General features: G+C 37.8%; 1 protein-coding gene across 1 annotated transcript in view; it reads right to left on the bottom strand.

Annotated features, from left to right (window-relative positions):
- Window positions 1–20092, bottom strand: part of gfod1 (glucose-fructose oxidoreductase domain containing 1) — a 54713-nt gene that overhangs the window by 1980 nt on the left and 32641 nt on the right. The window contains exon 2 of the mRNA XM_061964768.2: window positions 2300–2493. Within this exon, the coding sequence (XP_061820752.1) occupies window positions 2300–2493 (194 nt within the window). The remainder of the gene's footprint in view (window positions 1–2299; window positions 2494–20092) is intronic.

Raw genomic sequence — 20092 nt, 5'->3', positions numbered from 1 at the left:
ATGTCGGTTTATGTCAAGATAAACACAAGATGGGTTGTTAACATGCTTATGTCTGTTGATGTCAACATAAACACAACAGCTATTGTTCACACACTTTTGTCCATTTATGTTGACATAAACAACAGATTTTTCACACACTTCATTCTCTCTTGTTGACATAAACGTGATTGTTAACACGCTTATATCGGTTTATGTTGACATAAACACAACATGGATTGTTCACACACTTATCTTTGTTTATGTTGACATAAACTCAACATGGATTGTTCACATGCTTATGTCAATGTAAATTACAGCCTCAAGTCCTTTTGAATACGATGCCACAAGGTTGGCACACCTATCTTTGAGCAGTTTTGCTCATTCCTCTTTGCAGCACTTTTAAGCGCCATCCGTTTGGATGAGAAACGTGGGTTTTCATCCAGGATGTCTCTGTACATTGCTGCATTCATCTTTCCCTCCATCCTGACTAGTCTCCCAGTTCCTGCCGCTAAAAACATCCCCATGGCATGATGCTGTCACCACCATGCTTCACTGTAGGGTTGGTATTGTTTGTATTCTGACATGTGACTTCATCCTGGAAGTGAAAAACAGTGGCGGTCAAACAAGCCAACATGGCTGTTGTACAGCAAGCAGCGCAAACTCTCTCAGTACACAAGGGGACTAGATCAGATACGAGCAAAAAATCGAACTATGCAGTAGAGTATACTTTATCAAAAAAAAATTGTCGAGAGCTGTCACTCTGACAGAGTGACCATCGGGTTCTCGGTTACCTCCCTGACTAGACTAAAAGACATCCTGGATGAAAACCAACGTTCCTCATCCAATCTGATGGAGTTTGAGAGATGCTGCAAATGGGAAAGAGGAATGGGTGAAAATGGCCAAAGATAGGTTTGCCAAGCTTGTGGCATCATATTCAAAAAGACTTGAGCCTGTAATTGCTGCCAAAGATGCATTAGTATTGAGAAAAATGCTGAAAATACTTATGTACAAACCCCGTTTCCATATGATTTGGGAAATTGTGTTAGATGTAAATATAAACGGAATACAATGATTTGCAAATAATTTTCAACCAATATTCAGTTGAATATGCTACAAAGACAACATCTTTGATGTTCAAACTGATAAACATTTTTTTTTTTTTTGCAAATAATCATTAACTTTAGAATTTGATGCCAGCAACACGTGACAAAGAAGTTGGGAAAGGTGGCAATAAATACTGATAAAGTTGAGGAATGCTCATCAAACACTTATTTGGAACATCCCACAGGTGAACAGGCAAATTGGGAACAGGTGGGTGCCATGATTGGGTATAAAAGTAGATTCCATGAAATGCTCAGTCATTCACAAACAAGGATGGGGCGAGGGTCACCACTTTGTCAACAAATGCGTGAGCAAATTGTTGAACAGTTTAAGAAAAACCTTTCTCAACCAGCTATTGCAAGGAATTTAGGGATTTCACCATCTACGGTCCGTTATATCATCAAAGGGTTCAGAGAATCTGGAGAAATCACTGCACGTAAGCAGCTAAGCCTGTGACCTTCGATCCCTCAGGCTGTACTGCATTAACAAGCGACATCAGTGTGTAAAGGATATCACCACATGGGCTCAGGAACACTTCAGAAATTATATTTACATCAAACACAATTTCCCAACTCATATGGAAACGGGGTTTGTACATGTGATTTTTTTTTAATTTATAAATTTGCCAAAAACCTTTTTGAAAAACACTTTTAACATTGTCTTTATGGGGAATTGTCTGTAGAATTTGAGGACAAAAATTGATTTATTGAATTTCGGAATAAACATGAAATGTGGAAAAGGTGAAGCGCTGTGAATACTTTCCGGATGCACTGTATATATGTACATATACAACATAATATAATCTTAATGTATATATAAGTATATGTATGCATAATATATAGTAACCATACTGTACATATCGGTATATGAATGCACAATATAATATACTGTACATGATGTCCAACAAGACAATAACCACTCACAATCTAATGCAGTAAAACTGCACATTTTATAAATAATTTGTATGACTTATCTAATACACAACTGTGTAATAATCCTGTTGTCTAATTAGCATATTGATACAATACACCTGTGAGGTGATGATAATTTCAGCAAAAGACAATTGATTACTAACACACTTACACACCTTTGTCAACAATATTTTAAAGAAAGTGTGACATTGTTTTAGTCCAGCTCATGAAAAATGGGACTAAAAACAAAAGAGGTGTTTATATTTTTCTTGAGTGCATATGAATAAATAAATGAATATTTGACATACCTGTGCCTCACAAACAAGAAGCTCTCCTATGTATCCTTCCTCGAACAGCTCCTTCATGCGAACGAAGGCTGGCAGGAAGCGTAAGACATTACCCATAATGCTTAGCAGTTTAGGGTAGTACTGAGCAGCAGACATCATACGAAAAGCATCAAGGGGAGTTGCTGTGCGATCACAGATGACATTCTTTCCAATACCTGCAACAAAAACACACGTTGGCTTTTGGTTGGATGGATACTTCTCTTTTTTGAATTTGAGTTTTTTTCTGCTTTCATTTGTGAGTTTTGTAAATTTAGTGCCTTCATTTTCGACTAGACAGTTAACTGAACATTTAATTGGCAAGAGACAGACCAGGAAATGGTTGGTTATCATCTGGTTATTAACTAATGTGATTATTAACTACACAATTAAACAATACATATGGCTAATGATTGTCTTTTTTATACCCTAACGGGACTCTTCCTCTGGTTTATATGTCCGAGGTCGCCAACATGTCCCAGTAGCTCATCACACTTTTAGTACTTTGTGGGTATAATAATAAGGTGCATGTTTTCTAACGTCTGTGTTAGCAACAACACTTTTTTCAAACTCATAAAACTTTGTGATGGTCATAAGCAGGAACGTTTTTAAAATCTCAGACAGAGGAGCAGACTTTTGAGAATTAATCTCAACTCAAAATAAAAAATATTCTGTGCACTTTGTAATCAAAAGAAAAACATGTTTTATTTATTGCACTTTGCTTTGCAGGCTCAAAAACACGTTTTTATTCTTTATTTTATTCAAGCTGCAGTTTGTGTGAAGTTTTTTACCACGTCTTGTTTAAAAACCTGTGGAATAAACCACTGAAAAAACACCTCTTGTAGAAACACATGAAAACAACCAAATGTACTGTAGTGTGTGTATGTAATGTGTCATGTGCCGTGTGTAATGTGTCTTCTGTAGTATCTGTACTGTAATAGGATAGGATAGGATAAGATAGGACAGACTTTATCCCACAATGGGGAAATTATATGGTTGCAGTGCAGACTCAAAAAGTACACAAAAAGGTAAAAACACATGAAAACAAGAAAGATTAAAGAACACGAAGGATCAAAAGACATTAAAATGTCATATAAAAAGTGTGGAATGTAGTTTGTGTACTGTAGTATGTAGTAGTGTGACCAACAGACTGGAGCCTGCAGTGCCTCAGACTGGAAGTCTCTGCAGAGAGTGGTGAGGACGGCGGAAAAGATCATCATGACTCCTCTTCCTCCTATCCAGGAGATCGCAAAAAGCCGCTGCCTGACCAGGGCTCAGAAAATCTGCAGAGACTCCTCCCACCCCCACCAAGGACTGTTTTCACTGCTGGACTCTAGAAAGAGGTTCCGCAGCCTCCGTAGCAGAACCTCCACGTTCTGTAACAGCTTCTTCCCTTAGGCCATCAGACTCTTGAACGCATTAAAATAATCCCCTCAATTCCGCCCAAAAATGGATTACCGTAACTCGCTGGAATATAAAGACAATATAACATACATCCATAAACGTGGATGCATATGCAAAAGTGCAATATACTTATCTGTACAGTAATCTATTTATTTATATCTGCACCTTATTGCTCTTTTATCCTGCACTACCATGAGCTAATGCAATTAAATGTTGTTCTTATCTGTACTGTAAAGTTCAAATTTGAATGACAATAAAAGGAAGTCTAAGTTTAAGTCTAAGTCTGTGTTATGTGTGTTTACTGTAAGCTCTGCTTCTTCCTACTCCTTTTTCTAACTGTTAACTTGAGTCTGTGCTCAAATGCAACCGGGTATTCTTGTCTAGAATAAAATAAACTGAAACTAAAACTAGTGTTTGCCATGTGGCGTGTGTTATGCAGTGTGTGTACTGTGTTGTGTAGTTGTGCACTGACTTCTGGGCTGTTGCTGGGATATTAGTATTGTGGGTAATCTGCCTCATATCTAGTATTGTTTTTATAAAGTATAATATACTATATTACTATAATGTTGTCTTTCTTACAGTCAATGCTGGGTGAGGGGTGAAAGTGAAAGTGAAACTTCACATTCTAATCTGCCAGTAGGAGCAATTGGCCAAGCTAGGAAACTAATCCTTTTGACCCAGATCTGAATAACATGATGCAGCCCACAAAACTCTAACCTACAAGCAATACATAACACTTACACTGACACACAGCACTACACACACAACATGCACAACAATTTTCTTTGTCACCTTCTGTTGCCCAGCACACATAACTAACATATGAACAAATATTAATTTTTTTATGCAGTAGTTGTAAAGTTGTAATGGCTCGTTATGTCTGCAGCAGAAGACTCCAGGCCTATAGACACACTTACACCCTGGACAATGGGCATATATACACCCCCCCATCCCAGGCCTTAAACCCCACTGGGGCGATGGAAGGATGAGGCGTGCTTTTTTGATGTTGCAAGTTTTGTGGTTTCTTTGTAACATGTTTATGCGTGCTTATGGCTATCGAGTTTTTTTCTTGGCATCAGTCTGGAGCCCCTCCCCAAGAGCCTAGTACCCCCCACCCAGTGTTCACCTTCTCCCCACCTTTTAAGGGGCGCCGGAAGTTGGCAGACCCGTCAGCGTTCCTGTTCTGTCTTCCTGTATATGTCTGCTCTTGAACGGGATTGTGCTGAAAAATCACAATTTCATCTAGGTGATTAATGAAGTATTTCTGATTTCTGATTCTGTTATCATCAAGAAGGAACTAAAGTTAAATCTGCTGCATTTATGTGTGTATTTATTCAATAAATACCAACATCAAGTTTCCAAAGGACTAAAGTTGGTTTCTACATTTGTCTTTGTCACACAGACTCACTCTTCTTTGTCGACAAACCCCCACTCTGCTTTGTCACATACCGTATTTTTCGGAGTATAAGTCGCTCCGGAGTATAAGTCGCACCGGCCGAAAATGCATAATAAAGAAGGGAAAAACATATATAAGTCGCACTGGAGTATAAGTCGCATGTTTTGGGGAAATGTATTTGATAAAACCCAACACCAAGAATAGACATTTGAAAGGCAATTTAAAATAAATAAAGAATAGTGAACAACAGGCTGAATAAGTGTACGTTATATGACGCATAAATAACCAACTGAGAACGTGCCTGGTATGTTAATGTAACATATTATGGTAAGAGTCATTCAAATAACTATAACATATAGAACATGCTATACGTTTACCAAACAATCGGTCACTCCTAATTGCTAAATCCGATGAAATCTTATACGTCTAGTCTCTTACGTGAATGAGCTAAATAATATTATTTGATATTTTACGGTAATGTGTTAATAATTTCACACATAAGTCGCTCCTGAGTATAAGTCGCACCCCCGGCCAAACTATGAAAAAAACAGCGACTTATAGTCCGAATAATACGGTAGTCATTGGAGTACTGTCATCAACCGTAGATGTATAAGCAGTTGCAGTTCAAGAATTATTTTACTTTAAAACTATCTTTAAAAATTGTACAGTAAATAAATTATTTGTTAAGGTTGTGATGGTTATATTGAAAAGATGAATTTTGGTGTGTTTGCTCGGTTGGTAGAGCGGCCGTGCCGGCAACTTGAGGGTTGCAGGTTCGATCCCGGCTTCTGCCATCCTAGTCACTGCCGTTGTGTCCTTGGGCAAGACACTTTACCCACCTGCTCCCAGTGCCACCCACACTGGTTTAAATGCAACTTAGATATTGGGTTTCACTATGTAAAGCGCTTTGAGTCACTAGAGAAAAGCGCTATATAAATATAATTCACTTCACTTCACTTCACATGTCTGATGAAAAACATTGATGGAGAAGATTATTGTTAAACACAAAAAAATCTAAACTACAGTTTGTGTCGACTTAAGCGGTTGTCAACATAATCAAAATCAAAACGGACACTAACCATTGCTTGCATGTTTACTTTGTCCAAATATTATTTGGGATACAGGATTTTTCAAAATACAGCACTTTCCCAAAGAACAGCAAACAACTCGTGGCGATGGCGAGGTCGGTGTGACATTATACGATCATTTTCACAATTGGCTATGAATTTTTCAAAAGGCTACAAAATGTTATAGATATATTTTACAACAAATAAACCATAATACCATATTTCCTTTAAAATAATTTGCCTAAGACTGGTTTCCAATCTGTATTCATGCAGTGCACTCAGAACATGATGTAGTGCACTAAAATCAGTATGTTTGCTTCATCAGATGGAAAAGCTTGTAGCTTAAATCTAAAATATACAAATACAAATGTGCAAATTTACTGATTTGTATCTAAGAAAATGTAAAAAAAAACAGTTGCAATCATACAGAAAATACATTTATAATGTTTCATGATCACATATTCATTATTGTTTTATGTTACTGCCTCCCCTGACCGCACGTACCTGTTGCCCTCTTGGGGTATTATGTACAGTATTGTTGAAAACATTTTTTACAACAAATTTGTGTTATTGTGTATTAATATAAACATATATTGTTACATTATGTGGTTTTGCTGTATTTTTCAATTGTTGCTGTTGATTTTATGACTACAATGTAACACAGGCTGCACTTTTTACGCGCCTGGTTTATTTACATATATTATTTTGATCTCCATGAATGTTGGAATTTAGTTTGGCAGACATTTAAACACTCCTTTGAAATAGAGATGAAGACATTTTGAACTTTTAGATTTTTTATTGATAGTGTCCAATTAAATTACTGTAAAAATAAATACAAAAAGGAAAGTACACTAATATACACATGAAGTACACATTCATGTGGGAATCATGTTAAATCAACAAAACAGTTTAGTATCAACTGAACCCCCTCAATAACTTTTAGCTCTTATGCTGCTAGCTAATAAATAAATAAATAAATACATTTTGAGATGCTAACAAAAATCAGCATCACAATCGTTTTAAACTTGTACTAACGTATAACAAATAAGATTTGAATGGAACAAAATTGACAAAAAAACAGCAAATGGATTTTTACTTACTAGTCCAGTCTGCTGCTCTGCACTCTGTGCTGACTAACTACTAGGTGTGTAACGGTACGTGTATTTGTATTGAACCGTTTCGAGTTTCCACACGAACATATTAAGTAGCCGCCTCCGCTTCCTTCTGCCTCTGTCTTTGTCAGTACTCTACACAGCACCCAGCATTGTCCCACCCACACAACCATCTGATTGGTTACAAACAGAGCGGTAACAGCCAATCAGCAGTGCGTATTCAGAGCGGTAAGAGCCAATCAGCAGTGCGTATTCAGAGCGCATGTAGTCAGTGCTTAGCGTTTAGCAGGTAAGCATCAGGCAGCGGACTCTCCCCAAATGATAATAAACACCTCCCAGTCAACTACTAGTAACATCACTATGAGCCCGTTGACGTTCTAGAAATATAAAAGGCAGCTCAGCTCGCTCGCAGTCCTGGCTTGAGGTGAAGGCTAATTCGCTTTTAGCGTAACGTTAGCTCATTTTGCAGGGTGTGTGTGTGTGTGTGTGTGTGTGTGTGTGTGTGTGCGTGTGTGTGTGTGTTACGGACAGCAAAGCCCTGTCTGTCTGTTATTTCACTTTACCTTTTTCTGTGTTGATTGAGCTGTGTTGAAGCAGCAAAAAAGGACATTATGTTAAATGAAGAGTTTCTGTCTCTGATAGTTGATATAATAATGTAACTGCATCATTAAGCCTACATGAACTCTATGGTGTTCAGGGATGAATAGTCTCTCCTATTGCTATTGTACTATTTTTTTCAGCTATAGTTACATTAATCATTAGTAATGCAGCAGCCTAGTTTTGAATTGCAGGGTCCCTGCTATCACATGTTGATAAAAATATAACATTTACATAATAAACATCAACTACAGGCTTCCCAAATGCTGTAATAAATTAAGCATGATGAGTTGACTTGAAACTGTTTAATGTTGCACTTTTTATATGTAGAAGAAAAGTTGTGTCATTTTATTTAATTTGAGCAACAACTTGAAGCAGTTTAATGTTGATTAACGTGGGCAGAATTATTATAGTGTTCCCAATGTTAAAAGGGTAAAGCCATTGTTTACAAATTTGGTAAATAAATAACCAAAAAAATGTATATTTTGTTTTTTTCTTACTGTACCGAAAATGAACCGAACCGTGACCTCTAAACCGAGGTACGTACCGAACCGAAATTTTTGTGTACCATTACACCCCTACTAACTACAAAGCCTTAAACTACCTTAAAATAAAATTTTAATACAGGTAAAAGTCAATGGATTGTTGAACATGATTGGCAGCACATAAATCACCTGGTAGGTGAATTGTTACCTTTCTACATCGTAAAGTCTTAAAAAAAAAAAGATATATATTAATTTGTTGCGGCCCTTATGAATGCATGTGAAAAAAACACTGCAGCAGTGTGTTGACATAGATTTCCTCTATTTGTGCATATTTTTATAATTTATAATTTATTATTATTTCTTTATTTTTCAATTTGAATCTGCAATACCTGCATTGTTAGCCCCCTCTTGCTAGGAGTTTTTTTTTACCATTTAGAATGTACAGAAAGAAAGATATGTGTTCTTGTCTCACATAAGCATTATGAATATTGGGCAAAAAGAGCAGTTTTCCTTTAAGGTGCAGTCACACTGGTCAGTTACTGATGGTCGCTTAGAGTGCCAAACATAATGGGACATGTCCTAATCATTCCGGATCAAAAAGTCAGACACCTTATCCATTAGGCCCTCTGACAAATACCACCCTTTTCCTGTCCAAAATGTGATTTTCATGACTAATTTAAAGGTGCAGTCACACGAGGACTGTTTCCCATATAGACCTGCAACCAGATTGTCCCTAATCAATTGTCTTTTCCACCCATAAGTAATCCATAAAAAGTATACAGGTCATTTTCCTCACTTTGTGACCTACTTTGGTCCTTTCTGACCAACAAACATAAAATACTTATCAAATCTGAGTACCCCGAAGGGACCCAATCTCTTAATGTCCTGATCTGAAGTCAGACACCTTATCCATTAGGTCACATAGTCCTAGTTCAGAACAGGGCAAAATACGGCCAGCGGGCCACATGTGGCCCGTTATAATTTTCAATCCGGCCCGCCGGACGTTCTACATAATTTTTTTAGACCTTTAACATCAAAACTGTCGCCAACCGTTATGATGTGCAGTGCTGTTTTTAAATGACTGTAAGTCTTGAACTATACAAAGTATTTCAATGGTTGAAATCTGCGCTTTTGGGTGTTATACGAGTTATTACGGTAATTTACGTCACAGCAGCTCAGACCAGGAACAAACCACAGTGGACAGGGTTTGTTTTCAGAGCAGCCAGCCGAAACGCATGCGGACGCAGATTTTTATGTGATAATATATCATATTTTAGGTGTTCGATACACTTGGCCTTCATATTTTGCTGTTTTTTACATTTTCGTTGTGTTTTGCTTAATTGTAAAACATACAACAACTACTGAGGAGCTGGTCTGAGAAGTAAAAGAGGAGCGACGTTCATATGTTGTTAAAATTCAGTGTTTTATTGTTCATAGTTAATATTGTAAATCCCACTTTCTTTATTTTAATGTACATTTTGGGTTCCCCATTCAGTCCGTTTTTTTGAGGTGGTCTGTCATAACTTTTTTAGAACTCTATCGGACATTGTGACTTTTGGTATTAGTGTTCCTGAAAAAAAGGGACCCAAACACACATACTGTAAAGCAAATTTTTACAGCTAAATGTGTACATATAATTTATACACACATACACCTTGAACCCCTAGACACATTTTTTTCTCTCAATGTGGCCCCCGAGTCAAAATATTTGCCCAGCTCTGTCCTAGATCATATAGTATTGTAATTTTTAATAAATAAATAAAAAAAATACAAATAACATGGTCAATGTTTTGTTGAACATGATTAGAAGCACACACATCACTTGCAATGTGAAATGTTAACTTTCCATATCATTAAATCTTTAAAAAGAAAATATGTTTTTATTTATTTGTGGTGGCCCTAAATTTACTTGTGGCCACTCACCACAAGTATATAAATGCACGGAAAACACTGCGGCAGTTTTTTGACAAAGTTTTCCTCTATTTGTGCATATTTTTATTTATATTCTTGTGTTTTCATGTGGTATTCTATATTCTTGTCTATAACAGACTACTGCTGGGATTTTGTTGTATGTTATTACTGCTTAATTCCTCTTCGGGGTTATGGAGGGCTAGTAGCGCTTTAATAGCAGCAGGCCGGCCTCCAGGGCCCCAAACCCCCCCCCCCCCTCTGTTGCGAGTTGTTGTGATTATATGTATCATGTTTATGTGTGCTATGCTATGTGTGGTTTTTTCCTTGGACTCAGTCTGGACCCCTCCCGAGGGTCAAGCCTTAGACTGATATTTTTTTTACTCTTCGCCCCTTTCCCAATGCCACCTTTTTCCCACCTTTTTTAAGGAGCGCTGTAAGTGGCTGATCCGTTGGCGGTCCCGTCTTGTCCCCCTGTAACGTATGTCTGCTCTTAGTGGGACTGGGCCGAAAATGAAATTTCAGTTCTTATATGTCTTGTACATGTTAAAGAATGGACAATAATAAAGCATCTTGAATATTGAATGCTTTTATTTTTAGGCTGAACAGGAAGTGACTGTGTGCACGTTTTAATGTTGTGTAATTAGTAGATATGTTGCTGCTTATAGTGATAATGATGAAGTCAACAATACATGTCAACATAAACGGAACATTTTTAATTTTTAATGCCGACACAAGCAATGGAGCACATGTTATTCGATAAGGTTTAATACTTTGAGGTCTGTTGTCACTAATTGCTATTGAAGGTAATAATGACGCAACATTGTGTTGAAATTAGCAGTGCTTTGGTAGTGAAAGTCTTAAAGTGGTGCCATGAGTCATAATGGAGCTGTTGCCCACACATCAATAATTCATAAACAGGAAATACTGTATCTGACAAGGAGAGGCTTGAATCAAAACTTGCAGAGACAAGCAAGAAAAAACTGACTTATTTTGTCAAAATATAATGCTATAATGATGAATACAGTGAGTGAATTAATGACAAGTTGATCAAATTGTTATTGTGTTGTTGTGGTGCATTACTGTACTTCTGATGAACACTAACTGTGTCACATATCAACACTTCACATGGTTAATTTGAGCCGACAGAAGCACAACAACCTTTGCCTGAGTAGATCTTACACATACAGTAAGAAGTGTTAGGTAAACAAGGAGAGCGCGTGAAACAAACAGCATCTATTTATAGTGTCGAACCAGATGTCAGTATGCGTGTACAAAATAGAATTTTCAGGGAAATTAACCGTCATGTGGGAAGGCTCGCAGAAAGTCAGGATGTTCGTAATTTAAATGGTAAATCTGTTTTCACACTTGACTATGACTGTGAAGTTTGTTAAAATGCTGATTTAAACATGCATTAACTGGCTGTTCTACCTTTTCTTTAAGAAATTATGTTTTCAATGACATTTTACTCAACTAGAAAGTGAACTAACTATCTTCATTAACAACTTGTATCAACTTTATCATTATCATTAAGCAACAACATAACTACTGTCTAATTCATGGTTGTCCAAAGTGTTGTCCAGGGGACATTTGCAACTCGCAGCTTAAGTTTAGTTGGCCTACAGCAAAAAAAATAAAAATAAAAATAACATTTCGACACAAATCAGTTTGTTTACCTTAAAAAATGTCCTGTGCTTTATTCTGATTATGAATCACAAAATTATTTAATGCTCTTGGAGAATTTCCAGTAAAAAGCATTACCTGTAGTATCAGTATTGGCAACATGTATTAACCTGGTATCGACACTGACATGTGCAGTATCACCCAGCTACTTAACTGAAAGTGTAGAAGTTTTGCTTCCTTAATGAACCCCGGAGAAAAAAAAGAGAGGAAAGAAACAGTTAAGATGATGAAAGATAATAAATGCTTCACAATAGAATGTTCTGCACACCCATGCTAGAAATAGAAGCGTTGTGCACGTGCTGGGCGGGGATGAGAATTAAGTCAGTGTGCAATGGTTTACATTCCTGCATAGTTGGAAAATACTTTATTATGCCTTGACTTGAAGTAGATACTAAACTACGATACTACATCACTAGAGTGCATATGATTGTAACAGCCAACACTACTATATTATGTATACTAAACTATAGTAAAACTACTATAGTAAAATATGCTACAGTACAGTATACTGTATATGATTGTAACATTACTACTCCAGTATTCATCAACAGACAAGGTAGCGTTGTCATTTTATCCCAAATGTTTCAACAGTGACTTAATTTATTCAGAATGTCTGCTGTTACTTTCCAGCTAGATAAGATAAACCATTTTCAAGGCTGTCATTGGGAATTTAATATTTTGATATCTAACTAATAACTGCAAGTATGTGTGATCCATCATCCATTGGTAACAAATTTTGCTCGACAATATATTGACTTACAAGTTATTGCCGATAAACCATAATATTGCCATTATTTTTTGAGACCAAATTAACCACTGATGTAATGACAAAACATAATAATTGAAGTAAATCATTTCAAATGCAATGAACTTGTATTTATCGTATATTTTACCATTTTAATTGAAATGTAAACTTTTCAATACCAGGTTAAATAAAACAAACAAATAATATATACAACCCATATTCAATTGAATAGACTGCAAAGACAAGATACTTAACGTTTGAAATGGAAAACGCTGTTGTTTTTTGCAAATATTAGCTCATTTGGAATTTGATGATCAAAAAAGCTCATCAAACACTTATTTGGAACACCCCACAGGTGAACAGGCTAATTGGGAACAGGTGGGTGCCATGATTGGGTATAAAAGCAGCTTCCATGAAATGCTCAGTCATTCACAAACAAGGATGAGGCGAGGGTCGCCACTTTGTGAACAAATGTGTGAGCAAATTGTCGAACAGTTTAAGAACAACATTTCTCAACGAGCTATTGCAAGGAATTTAGGGATTTCACCATTTAAGGTCTGTAATATCATCAAAAGGTTCAGAGAATCTGGAGAAATCACTGCACATAAGCGATGATATTACGGACCTTTGATCCCTCAGGCGGTACTGCATCAAAAAGCGACATCAGTGTGTAAAGGATATCACCACATGCACTCAGGAACACTTCAGAAAACCACTGTCAGTAATGACAGTTCGCCGCTACATCTGTAAGTGCAAGTTAAAACTGCCATTTATCAACAACACCCAGAAACGCAGTCGGCTTCGCTGGGCCCAAGCTCATCTAAGATGGACTGATGCAAAGTGGAAAAGTGTTCTGTGGTCTGACGAGTCCACATTTCAAATTGTTTTTGGAAACTGTGGACGTCGTGTCCTCCAGAACAAAGACGCAAAAAACCATCCGGATTGTTATAGGCGCAAAGTTAAAAAGCCAGCATCTGTGATGGTATGGGGGTGTTTTAGTGCCCAAGGCATGGGTAACTTACACATCTGTGAAGGCATTATTAATGCTGAAAGGTACATACAAGTTTTGGAGCAACACATGTTGCCATCCAAGCAGCGTTATTATGGACGCCCCTATTTATTTCAGCAAGACAATGCCAAGCCATGTGTTACAACAGCGTGGCTTCATAGTAAAAGAGTCCGGGTACTAGACTGGCCTGCCTGTAGTCCAAACCTGTCTCTCATTGAAAATGTGTGGCGCAATACGAAGCCTAAAATACCACAACGGAGACCCAGAACTGTTGAAGAACGTAAGCTGTACATCAAGCAACAATGGGAAATAATTCCACATGAAAACATTGGTCTCCTCAGTTCCCAAACGTTTACTGTACTGTCAATATACTGTACTTTAACGTTGTTAAAAGGAAAGGCCATGTAACACAGTGGTAAAAATGCTACTGTGCCAACTTTTTTGCAACGCTGCCATTAAATTCTAGGTTAATGATTATTTGCAAAAGAATTACGTTTCTCAGTTCGAACATTAAATATCTTGTCTTTGCAGTGTATTCAATTGAATATAGTTTGAAAAGGATTTGCACATCATTGTATGCTGTTCTTATTTACAAATTACACGTGCCAACTTCACTGGTTTTGGGTTTTGTAAATAAAATCACAGCCAAAATCAATAAAATAGGTTCTGTCTCTGTTTTGGTGGGAATAGGGAACCCTCAAATATCCACAACCAAAACAATAAACAAAATGACTAAATAAAGTAACGTTGACCAAAATGATCACCGTTATCATTAATATTGTGGTACTGTTGAACGTGCTGAAAAAGTAATATACACACACTTCAATTTTATTAACCAAGGTATATTTTTTAATAATGATAATAAGTAGACACAATATACTTTATTGGCAGAGGAAACATCAAATATTGTTCTGGCTTCATAAGAGCCATATTATTTTTATTTGTGTGTTTAAATATGTTTATCTTTTATTATAAATTGATGGGCAGCACAGTGGAAGAGGGGTTAGTGCATCTGCCTCACAATACGAAGGTCCTGAGTTTGAACCTGCGCTCGGGATATTTCTGTGTGGAGTTTGCATGTTCTCCCTGTGACTGCGTGGCTTCCCTCCAGGTACTCCGTCAATGTCTTTTGTTTACAGGTTAGCTAGCGCAGTCAGTCCGTACGTATCACAGTGCAGTTATGAATGACATTTTTTTTATCATTTTAATTTAATATGGTAACTAACCGTCAAGAGTTTTAAAGGGGTTATCATTACTACCGTTTATTTGTAGTACAAACACTCGCAGCCGCAAAAACCGATGCAAAAGACTGACCGCTCTTGCCGAACACACACATTAAAAACACAAACTTCGAAATGAACGTAAAGCATACTTGCCAACCCTCCCGGATTTTCCGGGAGACTCCCGAAATTCAGCGCCTCTCCCGAAAAACTCCCGGGACAAATTTTCTCCCGAAAATCTCCCGAAATTCAGGCGGAGCTGGAGGCCACGCCCCTCCAGCTCCATGCAAACTGAATGACGTGTCGACAGCCTGTTTTCACGTCCGCTTTCCCACAATATAAACAGTGTGCCTGCCCAATCACGTTATAACTGTAGAATGATCGAGGGCGAGTTCTTGGTTTCTTATGTGGGTTTATTGTTAGGCAGTTTCATTAAAGTCCTCCCAGCGCGGTAGAAACACACAACAACAGCAGTCACGTTTTCGTCTACCGTAAAGCAGTTCGTCTGCCGTAAACAGCAATGTTGTGACACTCTTAAACAGGACAATACTGCCATCTACTGTACATGCATATGTGACAATAACATCTACGGCTTTTAGAGAGTGCAGTGCACAACTGCGCACACAACAAGGAGACGAAGCAGAATGCATCATCAGAGAGGGTGTTCAGCATGGTTAGAAAAATAGTGACAGAGAATAGAACAAGGATGGACAATTCAACCCTTAACTCAACAATGAGTAGATGAGTGTTATGTGTAAATAAATGAACACTGAAATTCAAGTATTTCTCATATATATATATATATATATATATATAGCTAGAATTCACTGAAAGTCAAGAATTTCATATATACACACACACACACACACACATATATACAGGTAAAAGCCAGTAAATTAGAATATTTTGAAAAACTTGATTTATTTCAGTAATTGCATTCAAAAGGTGTAACTTGTACATTATATTTATTCATTGCACACAGACTGATGCATTCAAATGTTTATTTCATATAATTTTGATGATTTGAAGTGGCAACAAATGAAAATCCAAAATTCCGTGTGTCACAAAATTAGAATATTACTTAAGGCTAATACGAAAAAGGGATTTTTAGAAATGTTGGCCAACTGAAAAGTATGAAAATGAAAAATATGAGCATGTACAATACTCAATACTTGGTTGGAGCTCCTTTTGCCTCAATTACTGCGTTAATGCGGCGTGGCATGGAGTCGATGAGTTTCTGGCACTGCTCAGGTGTTATGAGAGCCCAGGTTGCTCTGATAGTGGCCTTCAACTCTTCTGCGTTTTTGGGTCTGGCATTCTGCATCTTCCTTTTCACAATACCCCACAGATTTTCTATGGGGCTAAGGTCAGGGGAGTTGGCGGGCCAATTTAGAACAGAAATACCATTGTCCGTAAACCAGGCACGGGTAGATTTTGCGCTGTGTGCAGGCGCCAAGTCCTGTTGGAACTTGAAATCTCCATCTCCGTAGAGCAGGTCAGCAGCAGGAAGCATGAAGTGCTCTAAAACTTGCTGGTAGACGGCTGCGTTGACCCTGGATCTCAGGAAACAGAGTGGACCGACACCAGCAGATGACATGGCACCCCCAACCATCACCCAACCATGCAAATTTGGCATTTCCTTTGGAAATCGAGGTCCCAGAGTCTGGAGGAAGACAGGAGAGGCACAGGATCCACGTTGCCTGAAGTCTAGTGTAAAGTTTCCACCATCAGTGATGGTTTGGGGTGCCATGTCATCTGCTGGTGTCGGTCCACTCTGTTTCCTGAGATCCAGGGTCAACGCAGCCGTCTACCAGCAAGTTTTAGAGCACTTCATGCTTCCTGCTGCTGACCTGCTCTATGGAGATGGAGATTTCAAGTTCCAACAGGACTTGGCGCCTGCACACAGCGCAAAATCTACCCGTGCCTGGTTTACAGACCATGGTATTTCTGTTCTAAATTGGCCCGCCAACTCCCCTGACCTTAGCCCCATAGAAAATCTGTGGGGTATTGTGAAAAGGAAGATGCAGAATGCCAGACCCAAAAACGCAGAAGAGTTGAAGGCCACTATCAGAGCAACCTGGGCTCTCATAACACCTGAGCAGTGCCAGAAACTCATCGACTCCATGCCACGCCGCATTAACGCAGTAATTGAGGCAAAAGGAGCTCCAACCAAGTATTGAGTATTGTACATGCTCATATTTTTCATTTTCATACTTTTCAGTTGGCCAACATTTCTAAAAATCCCTTTTTTGTATTAGCCTTAAGTAATATTCTAATTTTGTGACACACGGAATTTTGGATTTTCATTTGTTGCCACTTCAAATCATCAAAATTAAATGAAATAAACATTTGAATGCATCAGTCTGTGTGCAATGAATAAATATAATGTACAAGTTACACCTTTTGAATGCAATTACTGAAATAAATCAAGTTTTTCAAAATATTCTAATTTACTGGCTTTTACCTGTATATATATATACATATATATATATATATATATATATATATATATGAAATACTTGACATGGTGAATTCTAGCTGTAAATATACTCCTCCCCTCTTAACCACGCCCCCAACCACGCCCCCCCACCACCTCCCGAAATCGGAGGTCTCAAGGTTGGCAAGTATGATGTAAAGACACTTGATGAAGAACACGAGCGTACACCCCCTTCTTTTCGTTCCAACAGACCAAAAATTCTAAATTATTTTAGACCAGTGGCTTTGACCTCCATTTTTATGAAGATATTAGAGAAGATGGTCAGGACTGAGATTTTAAAACAAACTCAAACATAATTATAATTAGATCCTCTGCAGTTTGCATATAGAGCCCACAGAGGTGTGGCAGATGCCACTGCAACTCTTTTAGATATGCTTTTAAAATATTCGGACAAAAACTCATGCCAGACTTTTATTTGTAGACGTTTCTTCAGCTTTTAACACGATCCAGCTGCATATCCTGATTAGCAAGTTGGCTGAGCACTTTAACCTGACTAATAACTTGATGGGCTGCATTCCTAACTTTTTAACCAACAGAACCCAGAAAGTCAGGGTCAATGATACTTTGTCTGTCATGAAAGGCACCACAAGGTTGTGTGTTGTCTCCCCTGTAATTTATTTTGTACACAAACATGTGTCGGAGTAAATATGACAACAGAACAATAATCACATATGCTGATGATTCAGTAATTGTTAGTGTGCTAAATAGAGCAGCCACGGCCCCATTATTGATGATTTTGTACGCTGGTGTGATGAGTCTTACCTCCAGCTCAACTTATCAAAAACAAAATGGATAGCTGTTGATAGTCCAACTCATACTGACTGGTACACACAAGCTATGGAGATGATATCAGTAGAACAAACTGCATTTAGTTTAGATAATAATGAGTCATATATTGGAATATGGGATCCACTATTTAAATTTGTTTCAACTAATAAATGAACCAAAATATGACTTATTATATCTTTTGTGAAAAATGTTGGACGCGGTGTGTTGTCGGGCTTATGGGATGTGATGCAAGTGTAAGCCACTGTGACACTATTGTTCATTTCTAATTTTTTTATTATTTTTTATTAATGTTTTTAATGATGGTTTTTTAATCACTGCTATTTTGAAATTGTTACTAATATTGATGCTGTTGTCGATAATGTTCATTTTTGTTTCACTACATTTGGATTTGTGTGTCCTTAATTGCTCTCAATTGCTCTGTTTATTGTTGTTCTTAATGTTGCTGGGACGGGTTTGGTTTTGGAATTGGATTGCATTGTTGTGGTGTTGTTGTGTATTGTTTTGTTGATTGATTAATAAATTCAGAGAAACTTGTTTAACTTGTTTACAAGTTAAAGGTGTTTAATGATAATACAAGCATGTTTAACACATATAGGTTCCTTTCTTTCATGAAGACAAGAATATAAGTTGGTGTATTACCTGATTCTGATGACCTGCATTGATTGGAATCAGACAGTAGTGATGATAATGTCCACATTTTGGAATGGAGGAGAAAAAAAGTCCTCCTTTCTGTCCAATACCACATGAAAGTGGTTGGTTTTTGGCATCTTATTTGTCTAGCTTCCATACACTTTACAAGAAAAACATTGGCGGAAAACTCCGTAGCTTGCTCGCTTGTGCACGCCAGCTTTCTGAGACTCTTATTTTGTTAGAGCAGGCAGCATGAAGCAGCGCTTTTATTGTGAATATAAGAACTGTGCAGTCGGTCTTTTGAGTTTTGACGGAAGGTACGGCGCGAGAGTCTGTTGAAATAAAAAGTGTTTCTCGCCTTTCTGTCGGTAATTTTTTCTTAAAAATGAGCTCGCAGCAGCCAGCGTCATCTCACAAGACCCTCGGGTGCCGTGAATGTCAATCAAGTGACTTGTTAGTGAAGATTGATGATCGCTAATTTTTAGGTATATTTTTTAAATGCCTGGCTGGTGATCGACTGACACACCATCCGCGATCGACCGATAGCTCGCGATCGACGTAATGGGCACCCCTGTTGGGGGGCTGGAGACAACTGAGACTCACCAATTAATTTACCTGACACTTTAACAATTTGATTTAGGGAATTCTTGTCCTTTAGTGACAGGTGACTGAACCATGAGACCAGGGAGAAGGACAAAACAGATTCTATAAAAGCCCTTTAAAACATGATCATGATGGTTTTGTCAACATTTAAATGATACAAGACCTGTACTGTTCGCAGACAGTACAAACGTTGGTGAGCATTTTTACCCAAAGCATCACAGTTAGCTTCGAATTTCAGTTTTTTTCCTTTTCACAATACACCTTTCTGTGGTCACAGTGTAGAAACACCGTTTTAGATGGCTGGATAGATGGATCTTTATTGTCATTGCACAAGCACAACTACATTTTGTTTTCAGCACAAACCCGTTCAAGATTAGACAAACAAACAGTGTACAGGGTTACAGAACAAGAATGCTGATGGGTCGCCACAAGGCGCCACATAGAAGGTGGGAAAAAGGTAGATGCTGGGGGAGGATGAGTAAAAAAAATTCAATCTCAGACTGGGCTCCAGTCTGGAGTGGGAAAAAAAACTCCATAGCAAATCACATATGCATATTACAACATACAACTCAAGACTTGCAGCACGCATAAACAAGTTACAAATAATTTTACAAGACTTGCAACAGAGGAGAA

This window comes from Nerophis lumbriciformis, linkage group LG07, assembly GCF_033978685.3.
Source record: "Nerophis lumbriciformis linkage group LG07, RoL_Nlum_v2.1, whole genome shotgun sequence".
In the NCBI taxonomy this organism is placed as follows: Eukaryota; Metazoa; Chordata; class Actinopteri; order Syngnathiformes; family Syngnathidae; genus Nerophis; species Nerophis lumbriciformis.
This window is presented reverse-complemented; position numbering and strand designations above follow the sequence as displayed.